The sequence below is a fragment of the Oreochromis aureus genome, linkage group 15, assembly GCF_013358895.1.
Source record: "Oreochromis aureus strain Israel breed Guangdong linkage group 15, ZZ_aureus, whole genome shotgun sequence".
Taxonomy (NCBI): Eukaryota; Metazoa; Chordata; class Actinopteri; order Cichliformes; family Cichlidae; genus Oreochromis; species Oreochromis aureus.
In genome coordinates, this window is record NC_052956.1 from 23,443,955 (window position 1) to 23,469,520 (window position 25,566).

The 25,566-nt window shown below is 42.0% G+C and overlaps 3 protein-coding genes across 8 annotated transcripts in view; 2 read left to right on the forward strand and 1 right to left on the reverse strand.

The window, feature by feature from the left end:
* Positions 1-1,887, forward strand: part of LOC116329513 (serine/threonine-protein kinase D3) — a 54,301-nt gene extending 52,414 nt beyond the window's left edge. The window contains exon 19 of one of the 2 annotated variants that reach the window (XM_031751543.2): positions 444-1,887. In XM_031751543.2, coding sequence (XP_031607403.1) covers positions 444-617 — 174 coding nt within the window. In that variant the 3' untranslated portion in view covers positions 618-1,887. The remainder of the gene's footprint in view (positions 1-443) is intronic. The other variant, XM_031751544.2, reaches the window with a different exon arrangement.
* A 1,945-nt stretch (positions 1,888-3,832) lies between these two features.
* On the reverse strand, positions 3,833-15,351 carry ndufaf7 (NADH:ubiquinone oxidoreductase complex assembly factor 7). 4 transcript variants are annotated; one of them, XM_039599485.1, is made up of 11 exons: positions 15,319-15,351; positions 14,213-14,292; positions 13,769-13,929; positions 12,613-12,693; positions 11,284-11,394; positions 10,967-11,180; positions 9,982-10,040; positions 9,326-9,439; positions 6,856-6,999; positions 5,058-5,231; positions 3,833-4,568 (listed from the first exon to the last, which is right to left on the reverse strand). In XM_039599485.1, exons 2-11 carry the CDS (start codon positions 14,289-14,291, stop codon positions 4,344-4,346), a joined length of 1,362 nt encoding a protein of 453 aa, XP_039455419.1. In that variant the 5' UTR covers position 14,292; positions 15,319-15,351; the 3' UTR covers positions 3,833-4,343. The 4 variants fall into 4 exon arrangements, with proteins under 4 accessions (XP_039455419.1, XP_039455420.1, XP_039455418.1 ...); XM_039599486.1 differs by lacking the exon at positions 15,319-15,351 and adding an exon at positions 14,904-14,915; XM_039599484.1 differs by lacking the exon at positions 15,319-15,351 and adding an exon at positions 14,434-14,600.
* Positions 15,352-15,646: 295 nt separating this feature from the next.
* On the forward strand, positions 15,647-25,281 carry cebpz (CCAAT enhancer binding protein zeta). Of its 2 annotated transcripts, none has more exons than XM_039599185.1 (17): positions 15,647-15,921; positions 16,596-18,088; positions 18,173-18,407; positions 18,515-18,674; positions 19,087-19,175; positions 19,272-19,325; positions 19,416-19,518; positions 20,055-20,114; positions 20,218-20,284; positions 20,375-20,484; positions 21,110-21,170; positions 21,504-21,701; positions 21,955-21,992; positions 22,660-22,758; positions 22,887-22,948; positions 23,061-23,142; positions 23,576-25,281. In XM_039599185.1, the coding sequence occupies exons 1-17, from the start codon at positions 15,727-15,729 to the stop codon at positions 23,737-23,739; spliced, it is 3,270 nt and encodes a 1,089-aa protein (XP_039455119.1). In that variant the 5' UTR covers positions 15,647-15,726; the 3' UTR covers positions 23,740-25,281. The 2 variants fall into 2 exon arrangements, with proteins under 2 accessions (XP_039455119.1, XP_031607434.1); XM_031751574.2 differs by having other exon boundaries at positions 15,648-15,921; positions 21,504-21,706; positions 21,957-21,992.
* The last annotated feature ends 285 nt before the right edge of the window (positions 25,282-25,566 follow it).

Sequence of the window (25,566 nt, forward strand, 5' to 3'; positions counted from 1 at the left end):
GCAGATTCATGTTGGCTTCATATTCATGTTTCAGACTTGGAAGCTGTGTCCATCTTTTGTGTACAGTCTGTGATGCAGGACATAAAGTTATTATTTTAACTCTGTTTTTGAATGATCAAATCATACCATAAATCACTGATTTAAAGGGACAGTTGACCTCTATATCAAATATACAACTATAGATTTTCTCAGACATGCTTCTTAGCAGATTTCCCTATTATGGTCATGTAACACAGCCGAGGGGCAACCAATCAGAAGAAAGGTAGCTTAATAGGGGGAGGAGGTATAATGGCTTGTTTCAAATAGAGGATGAACTGGTCCAATCTAACATAAATAAGGATTATTTTGAGCAATGAATCATGCAAAGTTCCTGTAGCAGTCTAAGATGGAGTGAAAGCTGAGCATAAAAAAAAATAGTGTTTAATGTTGTCGTTATCGTCCAGGACTACCAGACCTGGCTGGACCTCAGGGAGTTCGAGACACGACGAGGTGAGCGATACATCACTCACGAAAGCGACGACGCCCGCTGGGAGGAATACGCTGACGAGAGAGGCTTGCACTACCCCAAACACTTCATCATGTCGCCCAACCTGGATGACATGGAGGAGGACCCCTAGAGGCCTCGGCCATGTTGACTTTTTTTAAGAGGGTTAGCCTCAAACCCGGGAAACTGTTGACAGAAGCGTCCCTGTGTAGGCCGCGGGCTTTCCCCCATGACGGCGTGTGATGACACACGAGGACACGCTGATCAGGCAGCTCACTGCAGCGATAATTCAGGTCCAGAGAATTTTAAATTTTCCAATATTTGATCTTTTTCCAGTTTCTTTTTCTTTTCTACAAAGCCATAAACAAACGGACGCTAAGAGCCGAAACACGGAAGCATCGTGTTTTTTCTCCCCAGAAACTTTGGGCTTCAACGTACGTCAGCACTGCCAGCGGAGCCGTGGAAGGGCTAATCCAAAACCAAACCAACTCAACTCACTTTTACAGCTGAGATAGCACAGTTTTAGCAGGTGGTCGTTACATTTTAGCTCTAAAAAGCTGTGTAGATGTTAATGTCGTCTTTTGTGACTAACTGGAACTCACGAGAAACAAGCGCTCTCTCCTGACTGTAGTTTTTATTGATGTTGGGATGTCTTTGCACTATTGGGAAACTTTTTTTAATGAGAATTTCACTGTCAGTAAGTCTCAGTTTGGTCATCTGCAAAAGTTTGAAGCCATGTTAGCGCTCCCTTGAGGCTGCAGTTACAATCTTAAAATTAGAAAATGAATGTTGGCCAAATAGTCCACAAAAGGTTTATTCAATGCAGATTAAATTACTTTTATCCGACTACTTTTGAGAACAGATTTGGTCTTTAAAGCATCAAAACAATGTCAATGCCACGTGCCAAGACCTGCAGTTCCTCTAATGGCCACTTGAGGCTGGCCCTGCATCTAACGATGGTTCTTAACTATGAAGTTTATTAAATGAACACTTCCTGGACTCAAATAAGAAACATTTTTTATGTACCATTAATTATTAGTAGAGTTGTTTAGTTTTTCTATTTAAAGAAACTCTTTTGCTAACAGATTTATTTTAGCTGGTGACTGATGCGGACATTATATTAAAGTTAAGTGGGTATATGCATCACTTTCTCCGACCTGTAATAATGTGGCTGTATGGCAGAAACTTTTGCAGAGGAACAAACGTGAGTTATTTTCAGAAACTCTGGAAGAGGACGAGCTGAGAAGACTCGAGCTGCTATTGTCTCCTTTGTCTTTCTGAACTCTAACGTGTTCGTCAATCCCGATCTGACTCCAGCCTGAGAATTTATTTCACATGTTTTATATTTTTGCAAGAAATGTTTTGTCATGTGGATGAAAATATTAAAGATGAACGGCAAAATGCGGGTGACTCGTTATTGTTGTGCCTGTGCCAGTCGTCTTCTGATGAGGCTCCAGCACTGTGGAAAAAACAGGCGGACGTCTTCGCAGGTCTCAACTTACTCCATAGAGTTTGAGTTTTTCAGGCATTTGCTTTGAGCACTCTCAACACAAAAACTTTGCCTTCATTTATCAGTCATAGGAAGTGATTTAAACCCTTCATTGGGTGCCAGCAGGGTGCTCTCAAGAACTACTTGCACTCTTGTCACACTTTGACAGCCTATCCAAGTTTGCATGTTCTCCCTGTGCCTGTGTGCGCTCTCAGACTTCCTCTCACAGTCCAAAGACATGCATGTTAGGTTTATTGATTGCTCTAACTGGCTGTAGGTTAGTCCTGTGATAAACTGATGACCTGGACAGGTGTTCTACGTCTCACCCTGTGACAGCTGAAACCTTGTGACCCTGCACAGATAGATGAAACTGATGGAAACACAAATTATGTGGGCAAAATGTTTAAAAAAAAAAAAAATCAGATTTGGGCTTGTTTTTATTTTCAAAAATTGTAGTGTGGGTTTAATAATTGACCATAATTATAAATAAGCAATAATTAGAGAGCCAGAGATTTAAATATGCAAAATAATTATTAGTTCATCCAGTTCAGGGCTGGAGTCTATCCCAGCTACCATAGGGTGAGAGGCGGGGTACATTCTGGACAGGTCACAGGACTAACACACAGAGGGACTGACCGCCATTCACACCAACTTAGAATCATCAAGTGATCTAACCCAACTAACTGCGTGTCTTTGGACTGTGGGAGGAAGCCCGAGTACCTGGAAAGAACCCGTGAAGTTCATGTGGGGGGTATTTTATCACATTTTGAGATTTTAAAGGCTCACAACAGCATAATAACACATAAATATAGACACAGACGTGTGTGCGTGTCTTAAATCATCATCTAAAGCCTCTTTAGGGCGACTGTGTCCATAAATCTGACCAAATTAATGAAGACTAACACAAATCTTTATTTTATTCATTTATTTTTAACTTGTTTTAAGTTAAAAAATATGCTCTGTGGAAAAAATATTAATGAAGGATGTAGATCTTCAGTGTAGATCTTTTATAAACTGCTCGCAGTGAGGTTTGTGGATTTCTTGAGGAACATATCAATTTCGGGTCAATTTCTGGAAATACACATTACTGCTGCTGTTTTGTTTTTTTTTCAATTTTCAATTACTATTTTAATAATTCTAAATAACCACTGCACTAAGTTCCCCTTAAAATTGGGCAGAGTGTACATACATATTTTGGTTGGATGTAGCATGAATTTGAATTTGGGGTGGGCTGACCCTGAATTTGCCAATTTTTAAGCTACACACAAAGTCTGATGTATCTATTGTGAATTAGCTCCAATCTCAAGGATTTAAAAAGCACAAGTGTTTCTATAATTTTGGACGCTGGTGGCAGATTCAAGGTGACAAACGCTTCAAACGTCTTCGCGCTAGACGGGTTTAATGAAATCACGCAATCCCTTCCAAATGTACTAGTCAGACCCTTCAGCGAGGGACCCCATGAATCAGAGGAAAAGCTGATAGCGATCTGCAGCAGGATGTTTGGAAATGATCATTTAATTACCAGTCCTGAACCCGATCGCCTTGCTCGCCGCTCGTCTGGAGGGCCGCTGCTTGTTTTGGCAGCAGCGACCCCACCGCCACTGCCACCACATGTAACCGAATCTTTTAATTGCTACCGGAGGAGAGATGGGCTCGTTGTGAATGGCTGCTGCACAACAGTGAGCTCAGCTAACTGCTTCAAGATGTGCAGGATGGCAGCCGGCTGACCGATGGAACGAGATCTTCCTACGTGAGATGACCTATGACCTGAAGTGTTGCCCAGTTTAATCCAGTGATTTAGTGTCTGGTGTCCATAATCTGACAAATCTTTATCACCAGTTAGACAAGAACAGTCCACGAATGTTCAAAAATTTTTATTTATAGGTCATAAAACTACAAAATGTGTTTTCCTTAAATATGTTTTAAAACACATCAGAACATGATCTTTTAAACCAACAGACAACTTGTAATGTTGACTCTGACACTCCCTAAGTTAAAGTGCCAAAAACTGCAGTTCCTCTAATGTCCACTTGAGGCTGTCTCCATAAGTCCCCATAGACTTCCATATTAAAAAGTTCAACTTTACAGCAGAAACAAACATGTTTACAGCTACAAAAGAACAGTTTTGGCCTTTTTGGATAGTTTCCTCCTTCATAATCACTCTATGGGAGTGAATCTAATTAATGACTCACCCATTTTGAATTTCACACAGGCTTAAAGGAAGTGATGAAGCAGCCGTTCTGCTGGTTTTCAGCTCTGTAAGTCTCTTTATTGTTTGCTTTGTGGTGCAGTCAGTTCAAGAAGTTCGGGACAGCGTAGTTGTTTACACTCACTTCTGATTCAGCAGCCAAAATTTCACAGTCGTCTCTTTCAGGCGAACTTAAGCTCGGTGAATCCGGCCACAGGCAGCGGTGCCGGGCTCTTCTTCTTCTCGAGCTTCAGCCCCTCTGGTTTCTGGGGTTTGGCAAGGCGACTGGGGTGCAGCAGGCTGAAGAAATGGAAGCGCTCGCCCATCTTGGCGGGGTTGGTCAGCATGTTGTAGCTGCTGATAAGCTGCTTCCTGGTGGACGGGTCGCTGCAGTTCCTCAGCAGAACCTGCGGAGAACAACTGGGGGTTAAAGCCTCGGGACATACTGTGTGTGTCTGATATTTTTCTAACTGTGGGCCACAACGTGTCACTCAGAAACACTGAAATGCTTTTGGATCATCTTACAATCATACGATGTTTTACTTTTCTTTGTGCTTGTTTTTTTAGTTCACAACGTAAAAGTTTCACTGAACTAACAGCTCCACCTGCCCAGAAATGGTGACAATATCTCTGCTGAAAGTTTTTCCCTGCACAGCATTTTTCTGCAGAATTTTCTGCATAAGTTGTAATATTTTTAAACTCGTGAATGAATTTTTGCATAAACCTGGTGGGAATGCACCCTAAAAGGTCTGTATATTCAAATTTTAACCTGAAACTAAGAAAAAGGAGCAGTGACTCACACTCTTTGGTGTTGGATTTCCACAAAATGAGGAAATTACACAAAAAGAAATCATGCTGATTGTTTTTATTCGCATCTGTCAGTGATGAAGACTCACCTGCATCCTGGTGTCGATACCCATGTTCTTCAGGAACGTCCTCTGAGTGACGGGGCCGAGACAGGCCACGCCTCCTCCCGCCATCCTCCGCAGATAGTTGAAATCCACGTCGGCGGTGAGGTCGGCAGAGCCAGGGGAGGCGAGGACGTCATGGAGCTGGTGACCTTTAAAACCCTGACCAACAGCAAAGGAGCAAAATGATGAGCAAACCTATGATGGGTTCAATGCCAAACCTTATTTACAGTGGCAGTAGTAAATTTGAGCTAAGTAGGGGCTTCTTATACTGGTTTTTCCTTCAAACTACATGAGGGGATGTTTAAGAAGTACAGCATGCATAAAAGGTTTAAAACTAAACCTATTTCTAACCATCTAAAAAGATTCTAACCAAGTAAAAAAAAAATGCTGTGAAATCTTGGCAACCTCAGAAGAAGAATTGAGGAAGAGGAGCGACGGGCCGGTTGACCCTGGTTTCCCCCTGCCTGACGCACAGGAGCCTTTCTGCTTCCTACAGCTGCTTCCTTCCACTAGAGCTGAACAAAACATGCTCACATGAAGGTAAACCTCAAACTGGTCCTCACGAAGACAAAAGAATTACAAAGCATGACAGCTGGAGGACACACGGAGTGCACTGTTTGTGACCAATAAAAACGACAATTAAAGACTCAAAATACATCAAACTCTGAATCGTTCCTATCAAAATGTGTGCATGAGGTCTTAAAACACTGATGGAAGTATTAGAGACTGCATAAAAGTCAACCTGTTTTTACTACTGTTGTGTAAAACGATTAACTGCGTACTCATACCTACTAATTCAGTTTAAACACTAAAGCATTCAGTTTATTAACAAAAATCTCTGGTTGCAGCCAAGCAGCAGCTTCTGAGGCTAAAACATGCAAGTGCACAAAAACTGCAGTTCCTCTAACATCCACTTGAGGCTGTCTCGAAAAACAAGTCAGTTCCCATACACAAAAATGTCCAACATGTCTACAGCCTGCTACAAAAAAACTGTTTCGGCCTCTGGAAAGTTTCACCCTTCATAAAAACTGTATAGGGGAGATTTTTTTCCCAGTTCATTCACATTTATACTCCATTAATGCTTAAACTTAGGGGCGTGGTCACTCTGGCAGACAGGTAACCTCGAGAGAGGAAGCAGTGTTGAAACATGAAATTTTTGGATGATATTAGTATGTTAATTAGCACTAATTAGCAGGTATCTGTGTCAGCTGTACAGTTTATGATAAAGCGTGCTAAATAGCTAGAAATGGTGGTAACCTCCATCTTTTGTGTACAGTCTATGGCCAGTCCCTCTTGTAGTTAGGAACAGTTGGATAAAAACTACCAAACATGAAAGAAAATTAAGTCTCACCATTCTGTTGTATTCGCAGGATGAGTAATTCCATAACTAGCGTGAATGACATCCCAAAAATCCCTCCTTGAGGCCCAGGTGGGGTCACTGTGGGCAGACCCATCCAGCCCACTGTGTGATGTGCCCGACAGCACATGTCGGGCACATCTGCACTGTGGGCTGCCCACATTAAGCAGAGAGGGGCCCACAGTGGGACCCGCAGCGTACCCACCGTACACCCACACCCTAGGTGAGGGCTGCCATACATGCCCCACACAGGCCACACTGTACGATGCCCACATGTGCCCCAAAGTTCCATTTCACGGTGGCACAATCCACCGCAGTAACTGAGGATTTTTTACAATATGCAGACTTGGATGTTATTATCTGGCTGACTTTGAACATATGTGACACAGGAAGCTTTAGCAGGCGAGCTTGATGTGTGTGTCGTACTCTGAATGTGTCCGTCTTGGTTCCATTGTGGCCATAGTCGATGATCAGCGCCGCACCGCCGTCCTCTATGATGCGCCGGGCCAGCTGCTGCACAATGACCCCGCCCTCTGCAGACACCTCCACATGATCCCGCGTTTCGTCTGCCTGATACACACACACACACACACACACACACACACACACACACACACACACAGTAACTTAATAATACATGGCTTCACTCTCTATCATCTCTGCTGGAGACAAAAACACAGCTGGACTGTAAACACACACAGGTCAGGTTTCCACCTTTTAAAGGTGGACTGGACATTTTTTTGGAATTATTTATTGATCAAAAGCTGAAATTTCCTCAAGTTCGAGCTTCTCAAATGTGATGTTTTCTTTTCTGCTTTATTTAGTGTTAATTTTTCTTTGACTGGAACAAATTTCAAATCAATTCAATTCAATTTTATTTATGTAGCGCCAAATCATAACAACAGTCACCTCAAGGCGTTTTATATTGTAAGGTAGACCCTACAATAATACAAAATTGAACAAATGACACGTGCAGACGTCTTGTTGAACTCTGAACATTTTCCCTTTTTCAAACAGTCCATAAACAATTGCAGTGTGATAAACCTGATCGGAACAAGTGAAGAGAGTTCAATTCAGCAGTTCGATTCCTGTTTATAAAAAGCTAAACTTAATCTCTCATTTTGTCTTCCTACATTTCCCATGATACCTCATAAACAACCCTCAGGTATAGTTATCCACCATTTAATGTGGGAAAAGGATAATTTAAAAGGTGAATCTTCAATACAGACGCAGAAATAATATTGACTGAAACAGAGTTTCAAAAATCAGTGAAATTACGATGGCCACGCCCATCTTTTATAGATAGTTAATGAGCCAGAAATAGAAAAAAAATGGGTTTTTTTCTTCCTTTCTGTTGCCTTGCAGATCCCTCAAACCATCTTAAGGGGGCTGTATCTGTGACAGGTGAGAGATGAGCTTCATCAGTTTTATTCATAATCATAGTTATGACACCATGAATGCTGCGTTAACCAAGCCCCCTTGCCACCCACAGTGATGTGCACCTATAGTGAAGGAAAACCAAGACATGGTTCCCAGGTTCCAATCAAATCCACCGGCATTCAGGCATGGGTGAGCCCCCCATAATGAGGAAATAAACACTGACACACCCGCTACACCTCCTGACCCGGACAAACAAAATGTCTGGTCACTGTAAACTCATCGAAGCAACGTTAGTGTTCCTCGGATGTTCCTGCCAAAGTTGGCAAAGTCAGGTCCTGGCACAAAGATTAGTGATCTTCATATGTCACATTTTATGCAACCTCCACGTGGAGCATCACGACTACCAGGACCTTTCCCACCGTTTACACCACGGGTGGGGGAACTCCAGGCCTCAACGGCCGGTGTCCTGCAGGTTTTAGATGTGTCCTAGCTGATTCAAATGGCTAAATTACCTCCTCAACATGTCTTGAAGTTCTCCAGAGGCCTGGTAATGATCTAATCATTTGATTCAGGTGTATTGACCCAGTATGATATCTAAAACCTGCAGGACACTGGTCCTTGAGGCCTGGAGTTCCCCACACCTGGTTTACACAGTGAAGAAAAGAGCCTTACAACTAAAGGTCCTCGACATCTTCCTACCCGGGATAGCTGCATCCATCAAAAGCACCAATGGAACCTTCAGTAGGGTAGTTCTGGTCCTGTAGAACATTTCCAGCAGTAACTAATCCCTTAAGAGAGTCACGATTACTCCTGCAGTTTACCTCCACTTTCTGAAATTTCTTCACTTCGACATTCAAACCACTGGGCAGAAATCTCCTCACCTCAACAGCCAGCACATGACTTCAAACTGTTCCAAAACTACATCTACTCAAGTGTTTATATTTTCCACAGTGCAGAGGAGAAACAATTCCCCTTTAATCCAAACATCCAGACTTTTATATCCTTGGAGGTTTATCTGAACTTACAAAAGCAGTTTTTTTTCACCCACTTTAAAGACTGATGTCCTTCAGTCTTTTAAACGCTGTGGAAATTGACTCTTCACACAGACTCTCTGAGGTTTGTTTTACAGCCCTCATCTGGTTTTTTATTGCCCACATTTATGCCATCTATACATCCACAGCTTGCTTGATTTGGCCTCTCCAGCTCAGCTCAGACACTTTGAACATCCTGCCAAAGGTCTGACATCATCATCATTATTACTGTCATCGTCTTCCTCGGCAGCAGAGGCAGAAGTGGGTCTTAATAAAAGGCGGATTCATTTCTCTTTGAGGTCATCTGAGCCTTTAAAATTCAAACAATGAGCCACTTTATCTGGTTTCAAGAACCAGAGAGGCCTTAATAAACTGTGATGTGGTAACCATAAAGGAGTGTAGATTTTATTTGGAAACTGTAAAAAGCAGATGTTAATAAATGTGCGCTTTGCTTTCCTGGACACAGAAGCTCTACATTTACTGACCTGCACGAGCGACGTCGAGGCCAGGGTCGGAGCCGGCGCCACGACAAACCTCAGCGTGTCCGGCTTCTCTGGGTCGATGTCCACCAACACCTCCCTCCAGCCTTTCTCCGTCCTCTGCCCCAAACAGAGAAACGAACATGTTTAGATGGGCCTCTGTGGACAAAACAGCTGAAAGGCGTTCTTATTATGAGGGCGCTGCAGGTGTAAACAGCAAACATCAGAGGAACAGCCACTCAGAAACCTTCGCACAAGACATGAAAACTCTGTTTTTCATATGGTTTCATTTAAACTTAATATATAGCATAATGACTTCACTACATGTTTTTCTTGTTAACACAAAGATTCACTAATTTTCACTTTGCTAAAAATCAGATACGGAAAAATTAATCAAAGAACTGTCACTGCTAAATTACACAAATAACCTATCATATAAACAGCCTATCCTTCACCAAACACAGCCGTTAAATACTTGGCATTTTTAAGGACTTCTTGTGTTTTGATTTGGTGCCATCTGGTGGTAGGACCAATCATGACAGTGTAGTCAAATGCAATGCAAGACCACAGTATACAGAGAGGACTTTAGGGACTAATACGACAGTAAAGAAAAAGCTTTATTGCTACATAAATATTGCACACACTGTGGTTTTAAATCTCACCTGGAATTTGTGAATTGGCAGGGCGTCAAAGAACTCATGAGCGACAAAGACACTAAATCCTGGAAGAAGAGGAAAAACTCAATGAAAATAAGATAAGATAACCTTTATTAGTCCCACACGTGGGAAATTTGTTAAATAAAAACAGAGAAAGACAACCAAGACTAGCACAAAACGGTAGTCCATGATTGCAGAATCTAACTGCTAAAACTTTAAAAATTACAAGAAAGTAAATAGGAGGTAAGAAAGAAGCTCACAATGAGCGGAGCTGCTGTAACAGGCTGCCACGCAGCGAAAAGTGAAAAACCATATTTTAATAGAGATTAAAAGCTAACACATAAAGAACTCAAATGGTAAACAGTAACAGTAAAAGAATATATATCAGCCTGAAGCCTGATAAAGCCTGATGTCCTCAGATCAATTCAGCACTGAAAATACTCACTGTCAAAACCACAAACTGTATATAACTGTATATAAAAAACAGGGAACACTTCCTCAAACCTGCAATTTTTCCTCCTCCGGTAGCAGAATGGTTTCTTATTGTAAAGATATTTCTGAGGTAATGACCCAACTTTTCATTTGATGTACAAGTAGAGGCTTTCCTAATGAGCTTATGGACTCGGTGTTAGTAAAGTCTTACTAAATAAAACAAGAGGTTTAATATGTGATTAACAGTCAAATTTAGAGTGGATGTTAAAGTAGGGTATGATTTGATGAGTGTGCAGTGTACCTCACTTGTCAAATCTGGCTTCAAAACATAAAATGTCAATGGCCAAAACACTCATAGAAGAAAAAATTACTTTGGTTACCAGTTTCAGGTATTTTCATTTTAACACAAACTCCTAAACTATAGATGGACTAACGGTGTTTATGTGCTCACTTTAACCAGGAAAAACCCTGCTAACACCTCCAGGTTCTCTAATTCTGTGGCATGGAGATGTTCCATATAAACCAATATGACCACAGCCTGCTTTCTGCTCCAGTGTACCTGTCGGGACATCATCTAACTGGTGGTACCACGACACCGGCAGCCCTGCATCAGTTTCTCCGCGGCGGTAAACCGGATCATCTTCTGCGTCGGCCTCCTGGCTGCGGTTTCCCGTCAGATTCTGAGCCTGAAGCAGACTCAGAGCCGGACTCACCTCGACCAGGTGCAGCGACACAGAGGCCCCGCCCAGCACCGACTGCAACTGACTGAAAACCTGAAGAGAGAAAAAATTGCAACTTGATGACACAGATGTTTCCACTTTGGGGTGAAATCTTTTTACTCTTTTTTTAGAAAAGCATTAAGCCTGGCTGACGTACTCTGAGGACGTCGCTCGCCAGCGATCCTTTTCCGGGTCCGAGCTCAACCAGCTGCAGCTGTTTGGGTTGACCAGCTCCCATCCACTCACTGATGATCCACACTCCGATCAGCTGGAGGAGGCCAAACATGTTTGAACCAGCAAGAGAAGTACAAAATTTTCTTATCTTACTGAATCTAAACGTGCTGCTTTCAAGGAAAGTCAAGTCATTTCCGCCATATGTAGCGGTACAGTACACAGTGAAACAAGACAGCATTCCTCCAAGACCATATAACAGTAAAGACAGGACTGCATAAAGTGCAAGTGTGTGAAAATGGCAAAAAAACAGTACAACAGCACGATACAGACACAACACGGTGCAGAGACCTTCATACCTGGATCACCAGGTCTGTGAGATCCGTGACATTAAACAGCTGAACTTTATACAAAAGGAACTTTTTTGTGATCTTTTTTTACTGCACATGAACACTGATTTCAAGCAGCATGAAAAAAAACAAAATCTTACTCATCTGTCTTCTTGTCCTGATCATATCATATTCACATCATACTCATTATATTCCAGGGTTTAAACAAAGGAAAACTCACAAAAAAAACTTCTTTAAAACCACACTGCCTGTCATTTATCTTTTCGGTAGGTATTTTTAAAAAAAAGTATGTATATATTTTATTATACATTCATAGTCATCATATGCATTCATAGTAAAAGTCTGTATTTACATTCTGCCTCTGTGCTAAGAAAATGCATTGACCGACCATAGGTGTGCGAAGCCACAATCTTAATTTCAAACTCTTTGAGTCTCTGAGTCATCACTTTTTCCGTGTGACTCCTGGATCACTGGAAGAACTCGGTTTTTGAGTACGTTTTTAGTTTTGTTCATTCCTCAAAAAGCAAGAGGACAAGCAGAAGCCCACAAACTGTGACCAGCTCTGAGACGGTCAGAGCACCAATGAAGGAGGAATTTATCATCATCAATCAGCATTTGACCTAGAAGCTGATCCCACGTGCCGTGAGAACAGGGCTGTGCCATTTCATACCATACTTGCAAATACCGCTATAAATTTTTACATGATATAAAAGCGTCATATCATGATATCTATGACACAGGACCAGCACACACAAATACTAAAAACAAATTAATAATAATTTTCAAAATATTTTGGAACATATTTATTATTGATGAAGTATGTGTCTACCGCTAACAGTAAAATGACCGATGAAGGCCGATCAAAGACACGTTTACCTGATGTGAACAGTGTATATAAGAGGCCGGCTGAGTGGAAACATCATGTAAAATGAAACTGAAAGTTTGAGGTATTTTTCCAGCCTCACCTCCCCAAAGATCTGGCTGATTTCTGGTGAAGTGATGAAATCTCCTTCAGGTCCCAGCATGTTGTTCCTCACATAATAACCCTGAGAGGGGGAAAAACAAAAAAGGAAAGGATACTCACTAAAAACAGAAAAACAGAAAACCTAAAATGTAAAAACAATGACTTCTTTTTTATTATTTCTCTCAAATAATAATGACAATAAAAAAGAAAAGCTGGCATTTACTTCCAAGTATAAACTGATGATAACACTATTATCAAATCAATCAGTTGTTTGGCTATAAAATGTGAGAAAATGTTAAAATGACTGTTAATGTCTTATTTTGCACACAAGAGTTTTTTCCATTAGAGAGGAAATACCAAAATAAAAGCACAGATTAAAGATGACGTCCTTGTAGTCTTTGGACCTCTCCTGTTTTCCTGTATTTTCTCTCATATACTTGCTGTTAAAGCAGTGGATGTTCAATCGATACAGTCTAGAAAATAGAAACATATGAGTGTCTTCCCCTCATTCACAGTGGCTCTTGGCATCATTAGTGATGCCTTAAACCCCTTCAATGGAATATAAACAACCCCTAACCTGACCTGACCTGGCAGCTTCCCCTGCCCTGTGTGAATATCAGAGTCAGCATCATGTGTAAGACACCACTCTAACACAATCAGCTGCTGCTTTTATGTGCTAACACTATCATCAGATTGGTGGTTACCACAAAGGCCCAAAGAGATCAGAACACAGGAGTCACTGTGAGGTCTGGGTGTTCATAATTTGACATATTCCAGATGTAGGACAGCTCTTTGATCACTAAGATGTATTTGGTAATCTTGGATTGAATTAATTACAGAAGACCCGTTCTGCTTTTCCTTATTCTCTGTTATATATCCCCTGTTCTAATATTGGAAATTCATGTTAAACATCACCAAAGTTTTAAATTATGAGGTCAGTGTATGTGTAAGTAATCACTATGAATCAGAAGCTCTGAACACCCAGTTTCATACAGCTTTTTCTACTCCTGGATCTTCAAAATATGGGAATAGGATATCCATAATATAGTCATCTCAGGCTCAGAAGCCACGCCCACCTGCTGGGCAAACCTTCTGTTTATATAGGCACCCAATCAGAACTTTGGTACAGGCTTAAGGTGGAGTTAATCATTATGTACCTTCACAGGGTTGGTGAGCACCTCCCTCATGTACTCTGCCACAGGGATTGGCCCCGTGGCTTTTATTTTGGAGGTCAGGTGGCGCAGCATGGAGGGTGGTGTGTTGTTTCCATCAGGTGGAGAGCTGCAGAAGAGTTTGGAAGGGGCTGCTTGCCATCGCACTGTCACACAGAAACATTCAATTAATGCATTAAAAAAAACTTTTTCTTTTTTTTCGGGGGGGGCGAGTATTTGACTCAAAACATAAAATCACATTCAGTAAGCCATTTTTATTCTACTTTATTTTACTGTTTCATTTAATTACATTTTTTACTTCATAAAGATACTTTAGATCCCCTTCAGGGGTCGCCACGGCGGATCACCTGCCTCTATCTCATACCGTCCCCATGTTTATCTACACTAATAAACTATTAATTGAATTTATTATCTAAATTGACCTCTCACCTGCTGTTGACGGCCTGACAGGGTGGATAAAACCTCTGCTGAGCAGCTGCTGTGCTTTAACACAGAGAAGAGCCCTCATTCTGCTTCACAGGAAAGAACAGAACCGCCTCATTACTGGATTTTACTTTAACCACATGGAGGGACTATGCTCTCTGACAGCACAGCGGCTAGCCGGTTAGCTTCAACTACGAGGCCATTAATGATACAAAAACAACAGAAACCTGCCGTCAGAGGTGACGTTTCATCACCTGGTACACATGATAAAAACGTCTGAATGCGTTTATTGATATCCGTGTGTAAGTTACAGCAGGTCAAAAGCTGCACCGTCCCCGTGCAAAAAGGTTAAAGCTACACATGCTAACGCTAAGCTCGTCGCAGTAATTAGAGATACCATCCGGTTAAGCTTCAAAATAAAACTTAAAGAATGTGACTCTCAACGAGACTGATAAGATATACAATGAATATAAATTATTGTACGAAAACCCAAAGCAGCAATAAAACAATAAAAAATTCTAAAGTAATAGTATAAATAGGCCAACATTTTTCTAATGCATCTGAATTATGTTTCATGCCTATAACATTGATACATTCTGCACGACTTGAAAACCACAACGATACATTTTTCTTATTTCTTAATCTTCAGTCTCTGTGAATTTGTCTCTATTTATTCCAGAGCACATTAAGCCAACACCTGTCCTTCAGTGTCCCGTTACATTTTTTAAGTCCATTGTGGAAAGTAGCTTTCCCATTAATAGTCATTGACATTTTATTTTGAAAGATCTTCCTCCATTTCCTTTGACATCGTGTTTCATAACAGCACATTGGCGCTTCAGACAGACAACAAACGCTGTGATTGGAGAACAGACGGTTACGTAGGGGATAAAAAATGTAAACTCGTTTTTTATATTTGATTTAATTTTTTTTTAATCTCATTTAGATTTATTTGTTTTTATGTAACGAATCAATCTTCTCAATCGCCAGAAATCTTCTGTTAATTTGTGCCAAGTATCGACATCACACCTCAGTCAAAAATATAAAAATAAAAACCGATGCTGTCTTATATCTTATATCTGAGGTTCATTGCAAATAAAGGTCCGTAAACTCACTTAGAAGGGATGCTTCTCTGGGAGAGCAGAACTTGCCTGAGAATTGTCACATTTTAAAGGTTTCTTCTGTAATGATGCGACTATTTGATGGTTACCAGTGGAAAAACTACATCACGTCAATTACAACCTCCCAATAGTCAATTCGGGCTGCTTATTGTTCGCAAATGTGAAAAATATTGGCTAACACATAATGACCCTGTACATTTATATAATTAGATTTTAAGATTTTTATAAATTTGTATTTATTCTAAATTCTGCTACCAGGGAGCTGGTTCTCATTTGATGTTTAATGACAATAAAAGGATTCTGAGTTTAATTCTGATAGCACCCCCCTATGAGATCTGGCAACCGTGCACCGGAAACGTTTCATTCAACATCCGGGTCAGTTTCCCTCACGCTGCAAACAGCATGGCAGCGAAAAACAAGCAACGTAAAAAGTCCAAAGCGACGAAAAAAGTGACATTTGAGGCCGAAGGAAACGAGCCGGAGGCGGAAAACAGCGGCGGAGAGGAGGATGAAGGTGAAGAGAAGAATACGAAGGAGGAGGAGAGAGAAGAAGAGGAGCTCAGTCTGGAGGAGGTTTTACGGCTCGGAGGAACTAAGGTGAATTTACCTGGTGAAACAGGGCCAACACTCACAAACAGGGTCAGAGAGCGTTTTAACTTGTGGAGGTCGGTTTGTTTTTATAGATTTTGAACTGACACAAAAGTTTATGTGACGTAAAAGCACAGTCACTGGACAGTTTATTAGGTACACTTTGCTGTTACTGGGTTGGACCTCGTTTTGCTTTCAGAGCTGCCTTAATTCTTCATGGCATAGAGTCATCAAGGCGCTCGAAACATTCGTAGGAGATTTTGGTCCTTATGGACGTGATCGTATCAGACAGCTGCTGCTCATCCATGATGCGGATCTCCTGTTGGTGCTCTCCTGTACTGAGCTCTGATGCTTTTGGAGGCCATTGAGTACAGTGAACTCAGTGTCATGGTCAAGTAACCAGGAAGGCTGTGGTGTTTTAACAATGCTTAGTTGGTACTAAGGGAAGTGTGCCAAGTAAATATCCCCACACCATTAGACCGGTGGCTGAACAGTTGTTATAACCTCAGGATGTATCCATGCTTCCATGGTATTATTTACATAAATAAATAAAAATGTATCAAATAAAGTAAAAATTTAAATACAATTTATAGACAAATCAGAATTAATTACTAATTAATTAATCAGAATTCTTTGTCGCACATTTTTATTCTTTTCTTTGTGGTTCTTCTCTACGTCTTTAGGCCGACTACATCCTCCTCGCCGGCCTCGAAGACTCCAACGAGCTCGTCGATGGCGGCATGAAAGGAGCGATAGATGACCTGGAGGAGGGCGAGCTGGAGTCATTCATCACCAAGCTGGGCATCCGGGCATACGCGACGCAGCAAACCATCCTGGACGAGCCTGAGGGCGAAGCCGCCACCACTACCATGGCTGCTGGCGAGAAGAAAGCTAAAAAGGTCAAAGTGGAGAAAGCAGAGGAGACGGCACCTGACACTCAGCCCAACGTCGTCGATCAGAAGCAGAAGAAGACAAAAGAGGCGCCGGCATCGGGGGCAAAAAAGGCGAAGCAGAGCCCGACCGTGTTTGAGTTCCAACCGCGGCAGGTGCTGCTGATCAAACCTGGTGGTAAGTGGTTCGAGCTGGATTACACAGAAGAGGGCTCGTCGGCGCCACAGGATGCCGCCTTGGTCTCCCAGTACAAGTCGCTCGCTCAGCAGCTGTTCGAGGCTGAGGTAAACCTCTACAAGACCAAGAAGAGCTTGCAGAAAGGCGCCAACTCGGCCTGGATGAAGACAGTCGTCTCCTCCGGTGTGCTGGCGGACAGAATGGCAGCCATGACGGTTCTGATTCAGGACGCTCCGGTGCACATGCTGGAGCACGTGGAGAACCTAGTCACCATGGTGAAGAAGAAAGGCAGTCGGCGGATGGGTCTGATGGCGATGGACACGGTGCGAGAGCTGCTGCTGTCCAACCTGCTGCCTGAGGACAGGAAGCTCCGCACCTTTGCCCAGCACCCATTCGACCAGCTTGAGGAGAAGGCCAGCGGCAACCGTGACGCCCGCGACCGCCGCCTCATCCTCTGGTACTTTGAGCACCAGCTGAAGCACCACGTGGCTGAGTTTGTGGTGGCGCTGGACTCGGTGGCTCACGACACAGTGCCCGCCACCAAGGCAAAGGCGCTAGCCACCGCCCATGAGCTGCTGTGCAGCCGTCCGGAACAGGAGAAGGCGCTGCTCACCCAAGTGGTAAACAAGCTTGGAGACCCCGAGTACAAGACGGCGGCGAAGGCCTCGTACCTGCTGGAGACGCTGCTGCACAAACACCCCAACATGAAGGGGGTGGTGTGCTGCGAGGTGGAGCGGCTCCTGTTCCGACCCAACATCAGCCCGAAGGCGCAGTACTACGCCGTGTGCTTCCTCAGCCAGGTGATCCTGAGCCACGATGAGGACGGGCTCGCCGCTAAGCTCATCACCATCTACTTCTCCTTCTTCCGTGCCTGCGTCAAAAAGAAGGACATTGAGTCGAAGATGCTGAGTGCGCTGTTGGCGGGCGTGAACAGGGCGTATCCTTACACCAGCGCCGGGGACGACAAAGTGAGAGACCAGATGGACACACTCTTCAAAGTGGTTCATCTGGTGAAGTTCAATACGGCCGTGCAGGCACTCATGCTGCTGTTCCAGGTGATGGACTCCCAGCAGAGCATCTCGGACCGGTACTATGTGGCTCTGTACAGGTAAGAAAAACCTTGCCTGGCAGCTCATTTGTGGGCTTTAAACAGACAACATCCAGGTGTTTACTTTCTCCACCTGTGTTGCAGGAAGCTGCTGGACCCCGGGCTGTCATCGTCCTCCCGCCCGAACATGTTCCTGAACCTGCTGTACAAATCCATGAAGGCTGACGTGGCGCTGAGGCGGGTCAAAGCCTTTGTCAAGCGGCTCCTGCAGATCAGCGCCGAGCAGAGCGCCAGCTTCGCCTGCGGGGCGCTCTTCTTGGTGTCGGAGGTCATGAGGGCCAAACCGGGCCTGAAGATACTGCTGCAGGAGGAGGAGGGGGTAAGAAATCTCAGAGGGTGTAAAACTGATGCTTTAGATTTTCCTTTTGGACATAAATGCTCTCAAAGATGAACTGCTTTAAACTTTTGAATTATGGCTTCATTCAGGATGAGGAAGAGGAGGCGTTCAAAGACCTCGCTGCAGATGAGGAGGATGATGATGAAGAGGAGCGATTCGTGGATGCTGACAAACTAGAGGAACAAACAAACACAGAGGGAGAGGAGGTCAAACCTGCAGCATCATGGGTACATCACCAGAACCTGGAAGGTCTGTGAAACATAAAATGCTGACATTCATAAAATCGTAATTATCTTTCTGTCAGCCTTCTTTGTTTGAAAACTGTTGTTGAAGGATGGGTTTAATCTAACATAACCGCCAGTGCCCCTGGTACTTTCCACCATTTCCACCCATTGTCTTCCTGGGAGACTTATGTTTAATAGCTTGTTGTTTTGTTTTAGCTTCATGAAACTAATGGCAGATTTTTTTTTTTTATTTGCCTGGATCAGGAAAAACTTTTAGCTCATGTTGTAATCTCTATTCCAGAAACCACTACCGGCTCTAATTTAAAATGCGACATAGTTATGTGTGTTTGTTGCACCTGGCTGATTAAAATAAAGCATGACAGTAAATAAGAAGATGAGCTTCATTGTGTTTGTTTCTCTGTCCTGTTTTCTTTCAGGAATTAAGAGTGTTCAGACCTACGACCCGCTGCACAGAAACCCGTTATTCTGCGGCGCAGATCGCTCGACTTTATGGGAGCTGCAGAAGGTAAAAAAAAATCTGTCCCAATAAACACAAAGTTCTCATCCAGAGCTTGTGTTCACAAGCTGCTGTGTATAACCTAATGTCTAATGTTCTCTGCAGCTCGCTCTGCACTTCCACCCGTCAGTGTCGCTGTTTGCAAAAACCATTCTGCAGGTAAAAGCCCCGCCCCTTTCCACACGCTCAGGAGCTCTGTAGTCATCATGATTCTTGCTGTTAATGTTTGATATGATTTTATTTCCACAGGGAGACTTCATCCAGTACTCTGGGGACCCTCTGCAGGACTTCACCCTCATCCGCTTCCTCGATCGATTCGTCTTCAGAAACCCCAAACAGCTCAAAGCAGAACGTAAGACAAGCAAACACGAGTTCTATCGGATGCATTTTGTAAAAATGATCAAAAACTGATGCAACATAAACACAGATGGATACAAAATGATCACATGTAGATGGGAAAATGGTGAAAACTGGTGTCAAATGTTCACATTTCTGAAATAGATTAAAGAGATTCAAAAAAGAAAGGATGATTAAACTGACTTAAAAGAGGAACAAAAAAATTAAAAAGAGATGAAATAAAATGCACAAAGCTGCAAAACAGCAGCAACCTGCAGAGAGACAAGAGACAGTGGACAGTAAAGACAATCTAAATAAAAGTCTTTATAAGCTGAAAACAACAGAAAAATAAAAAATTGAGACTCAGAAAGATAGAAAACGATAAAAAACATCCTGAAGAGTCGTTATTGTGGTTTCATTGCTGTCTCGGATCAAAACAGATTTAATCATGCTGACTTCACACATTGTGACAGTTTATTGATGCTTTTAATTAACTAATATTAATAATTTTAAGTGTAAACTTTCAGTTTTTTAACATTTTTTATTCTATAGAAAACACCGACGCCGCTGTGATGAAGCCCAAACACAGATTACCTGTCAGCTTGCTACCAGGTAACTAAACAAAATTCACACTTTCTATGTTTTTTTTTTTTCCTTCACCTGCTCTGTGATATCAGATGAAGTGTGGATCCTTTAAATTATTTGTGTCTGTCAGTGAACAGCGCAGAGTTTCTGTCTAAAGAAGAAAGTCAGGTTCCTGTTGACGAGATCTTCTTCCATCGGTGCGTCCCAGCAAAGTCACCTGACATATTTTCCCTGTTTTTCGACTGTATTATGTTTAATGAGCTTTGTTTCTTTGTTTCATTCGTCAGCTTCTTCAAGAAACGTCAGCAGGAGAAGCAGCAACGCCGGCCACGAGGCGATGATGATGACGACGAGAGCCTGGAGGATGTGGACGATGATGAGTTTGAGAAACTTCTTGGTAAATAAACCATCATCTCTAATTTAATACTCAGCATCTCCTCATGAAAACATCACAGATCCTTGGTTACTGGCTTCAGTCGAGACACTTGTACAGTTAAATTTATAAACACAGATTACATAAAACACTGAAATTTTGAAGTAAACAGAACTGCATTTTAAATCTTTTATATTTCAAATAAAAGGTAAAAATTAAAATCACAGGCTGATCCAGTCTGAGTCGTAGTTTGGCTCACTGTGAGTTTGGTCCACATGTGCCTGATAACACCTGGGCGTGATCCTGATGATGGGAGGATCGTCCCTCAGATCAGGGAATCGGTGAACCCCTGGCCAGTCTGAGGTGCTGTTTGCTGCTACCCTTCACCAGTTAAACATTTGGCACATGTGCTCAGTGTCAACCTGCTTTCATCCGTGAAGAGACCCGGCCATTAGTGGTCGACCTGCCGGTTCTGGTGTTCTCGGGGGAATGCTCGGCTCTGGGCTGTGACAGGGTTCCCGCTAAAGGACGAGGAGCCCACCGGAGGCCCTTCTGTATCTCTGGCTGTGCTCCTCCTGTTCTTCCTCATTTGCTCGTGGTATAAATTAAAGTTCTCTGGCTGAGTAACTGTTTGTTTGTTTTCTGGCAGACACCTTTGAAGGCGACTCGTACTTCACCGACCTCGGCAGTGATAATCTGGACTTTGCAGGGTGAGTTGTCAGATTTACTCTTGGGTTTTATTTCCATTCCATTTATTTATTGATTTACTTTGTTATTCTTAAATGTATTTTCCTTCGGTTTAAAGTATTATTGTTTTATTTGTTTCTGTATTACTGTAGCTACACATGGGAAAGCAAATACAGGAAATACTAGGAAGAGCATTATGTTGGTATTTATTTAGTCTAAAAACAGAATAATCTGATTGGCTGTGAGACTCGAACACGATTTTGGTTTTGTTTGAAAAGAACAAATAAAGACTTTAAAGAGTTTGACACACTGACTGAACCCTCCTCTTCCTCACGACTTTTTTGTTTTTCTGTCAGTAATGTAAAGAGTAAAAAAGATAAGAAATCAGGAGATGACTCGGAGTCGGACGTGGACGACTCAGACATGGACGACCTGGACGATGAGGAGGTGTCTTTGGGCAGCATGGATGAGGAAGACTTTGGCGATGAACTGGAGGAAGAAGGAGGGATGTTCATGGACCCTGACGGAGACGAAGAGGGTGATGATGATGATGATGAAGGTAAAAAATATGACAGAGTACAAAAACTTATTTTAATCCAGCTTAGTTTTGAGTTTCAGTTCAATATTCTGTTTTTAAATTAATACACCAGTACTTTTATTTTTTTTCTGCCTGTATAAATGTCTTTTTTGTCATTATTTGACTTCAGATTACATTGATGTTCATATATTCAAGTCCACGTTTTCATGAGTTAAAGGACAGAATCGACCTGTGATCTTACAGAAACCTGATCCTTCTTCTCTTCTTTCAGTTCCTGAGCTGGAGGATGAAGCTGCTGCATTTGGAGGTCAGTACCTTTTGAAATCCTAACCACTGTTTTTTACATACTGAAGAGGGAACACAGTGCATCATGGGATATCTGAGCCAATAATCTGTAAGCCTTTTTTAGACGAGCACCCCATAATTCAAAGAAAACCACTAAACATTTACATTTAATGTTCTGGAACCAGTGAAGTTTAAATATTATAAAAATACAGATTATTAAATTCAGTCAACTCATCTGTTAAAGCAGGACCTAATTAAAATATAATATCTTACAATTAATTTAAAAACATTTAATAAATGAATGCAAAATTTGGGGTTATATGCTAAAGTATGAAAGATGGCTAGAATTTATCCTTCTGCTAATGTGGGATTATTCTGCTCATTTTCACCTCCTTATTTTAATTCTTGGACTCTTGTAGAGCAGCTTTGCATGATTCACATTTCAGAATAATCCTTCCCTATCTTATACGGAGTCCATGCTCTGTCTGAAAGAGGAGGAAAATCAGTGTGAAACTGAGTGTTTAGAGCAGTCTGAAGCTGAAAGCATTAGCTGTGCACGTGCTAAGCTCCTTATTTGAACTTGGGTCGTGTTGAATATGAACGTCCATCACTGGAACAGAAGATATGAGAGAAAATAATTCTTTTCAAATGTAATATTGAAACTGAGAAAAACCTTTTCCACCGTATAGATTCAGATGACGATGAGATGGAAGCTCCAGACATCACCCCACAGACCAAGAAGGGAAAGAGAAAATCCTCAGAGGACCTCGACTTCTCTGGATCTTTAGGTTAATGCTGGATCTGTAGCTCAAAGAATTATTAACATAATTTAATGTGTCAGTTTGTTTTGGCTGCGTATAGAAAACTCAATCAGCGACTCCGGAGGTTATTTAATGATCACTGTTCAATGTTTCAGGTTCCAAACAGAAGAAGAAGAAGGAAAAGAAAGATGCAGCCATGTTTGCTTCTGCTGAAGAGGTCAGTTTGACTTCAGAGAATTCATGGAAAGAAGCACAACAGGATATTTATGGAATCATAAATATTTCAAAGGTCTTATAACATCATTATTGTTATTCTTTTTTTTTTTCAGTTTGGCTGCCTGCTGGACGAGAATGCCGGCTCCAAGTTTGACAACATCGGGCTGAACGCCATGGCCAATAGAGACAAAGCAGGTGAGATCAGAGCTTCACCTTGAACAGCTCATAGTACTGCAGGAACAAGACCGGTGGCCACCTGAAGGCTGAGGATTTGATTACGTTGTTATGGTTTCTATTATAATTACAGCACCTGAAATGTTCATAGAGTAAGTTAGAGTTTTATTCCTTATATTGACCCAACTGCTATCTCCGTTATTACAGTGATGTCATTCAATGGACCTTGAAACTAAGAATGATTACATTCAGACTGATGTGTGTGGGCTGAAGGATGCTGAGGCTGTTTCAGGTTATCACAGGGTTAAAAACACAAACAGACGAGACGAAGGCCGGTGTCTCTCGTCTCACGTTTCATAACTTCTCCACAGAGAGAAAGTCCCGTCAGTCCCATTCAGCTGCGCTGCACAGATAAACCAAATGTGTTGTCTTTTCTAACACTTCCTGTGTGCAGGTCTGAAGCAGCTGAAGTGGGAGGCTCAGCGCGACGACTGGATCCACGGCCGCGACGCCAAGACGCTGCGCAGGAAGAAGACCGTGTTCAACAAGAAGAAGACTGGGTTCGGCCGAGCCAGGACGGGAAGCGGGACGTTTGGGAGCAAGAAGAAGAGGAAGTAGATGATGAGGATGCTGAAGATGTTGGCCTAAAGCTGAGGGACACCTTCGGTGACCACGCCTTCCTCGTCTGTCTCCCGGACGCTGTAGATCCCCGGACACTCGACGGTCTCATCGTAAACCGGGAGGACGCGGACATAAAACGGTGTTTACAGATTCAATCTGGGGGCTGATGAAGAGGAGCCACGTTTAGCTTGTTTTATTTTTTTGTAAAATCAAAGACTTTGTTGTGCTGAACATTTTGCTGCAAATCTCATCTGGATCATTCCATCTCAGTCCATCAAGTTTAAAATAAACTTTGGTTTTAAAATGCATAAATGAATACTTCACGGGATGAAAGCAGGGCTGTTTCATGATGTTTTTGAGGGAACATTTGTGTTTTAGGGTAAATATCCAGTCCTGTGCCTCTATGAAAATGGCCTCTGAATGAATGAAGGATGCTTGAAGTTGCTGAAATATTTAGATGTCTACAGCCTGTAGAAACATTTTGCTTCTCACACAATGTTGCTTACACAGAATTGTCTTAAAAACAGTCTAAAAGTGAATCGTTACACTCGTTAAAGCTTAAATGTTGGGGGAAAAGTTCACTGTGATATTCCCAGGTATGACGCAATATACGAAGTCCAAGTAAATTTATTAGATCCAAAATTTGTAACGCTGTTCTCTCTCATATAACTCATATTTATGTAGAGAAGGGAAATATTGCTTTGTTTTTAGTTCCAGCCTCATGGCCCAAATTTCTCTGGCCAATGAGAGGCTGTGTGCTGCTGTGCCGTTTTCTTGGTTTGTTTTTCACCTTTGGACTGTTTTCAAGAATATCCCGTGTCTTGTATGTGAGAAGCTCTAAATAAAATCTACTGTGGTTTCTACAAGTCTCCAAATCCGCTGTCGGAGATCACACATTGAAATATTTTAGGGACTTCAAACGTCCACCGTTTAACGTTAACTGGAGCTGCACTGCTGACGCTCCACATTCATATTTACTCTAACACATTTGAAGCTCTAGGAATTTTCTAGATATTAGGATTTTAAAGTGCTCTCTCAAAAAAAGGATTTCAGCGTGATGTGTAAAAACATCCCGACCTTCATCCCTGGGAATACTTTTTACCCTCAGCTGTGAGAGGCTGAAGTTTGTGAGTGCGATAATTGAAGCACAACCTCAAGAACTTCAAATTGAGACCGCAGGTGTGTCTACCAGGAGGCTGGTTGACATCAGTAGAAATGGAGAAATCTCATGATTCGTTCAGAATTTTCTTTCAGGCAAATCTGAGCTGACATGGGATGAGCCTGTTTGACACATAAGCAGCAATTTCCTTGTATCTAACAAATCAATTCACATACAACCTGTGTGTGTGTGTTTGTGTGAGACACAAACATTAAAGTGTTTCATGATCCTGTTCAGTGTGTTTACAGGTTTAATGATTGTTTCTGTCGTTCAGATCAAGTTGAACATACCTGCTGATCAGAATGTGGCATTTTTAGAATGGTCTGCACCGTTTCATGGTTTTGTTGTTTTACATTTACAAATTAAACTAGATTCAGGTTTTTTGTTGGTGTGGTATTAACTATTAAAACTTATAAAGTTTCAACTGGGATAGGCTCCGGCTCCTGCCCGCAACCTGAATTGGATAAGCAAAAGAAGATGGATGAATGGATAAAATTATCAAATATAGCAGTTAACAGATTTAAACCATTTTAAATGTAATTTAATATCAAGCAATAACACCTCTTGTGGCTGTTGTTAGTTCACAGCTATTATATCAAAGTAAAGTAAGAGGAAGTACAAGAATGTAATGCTAAAGGTCAGCAAAGAAAAAGCAGGATTAACAG

Excerpts from the sequence above, each read along its gene's own strand:
- ndufaf7 (XM_039599483.1), bottom strand. Across the intron at positions 11,181-11,283 it reads TGGCGAGCGACGTCCTCAGA|GTTTTCAGTCAGTTGCAGTC; the intron begins GTACGTCAGCCA and ends TTCTCTCTTCAG. Across the intron at positions 5,232-6,855 it reads CCAAGACGGACACATTCAGA|GGTTTTAAAGGTCACCAGCT; the intron begins GTACGACACACA and ends GCTGTTGGTCAG.
- cebpz (XM_031751574.2), top strand. The coding sequence starts at position 15,727 with ATGGCAGCGAAAAACAAGCAACGTAAAAAGTCCAAAGCGACGAAAAAA. Across the intron at positions 19,519-20,054 it reads CAAACAGCTCAAAGCAGAAC|AAAACACCGACGCCGCTGTG; the intron begins GTAAGACAAGCA and ends TTTATTCTATAG. Across the intron at positions 20,115-20,217 it reads ACCTGTCAGCTTGCTACCAG|TGAACAGCGCAGAGTTTCTG; the intron begins GTAACTAAACAA and ends TGTGTCTGTCAG.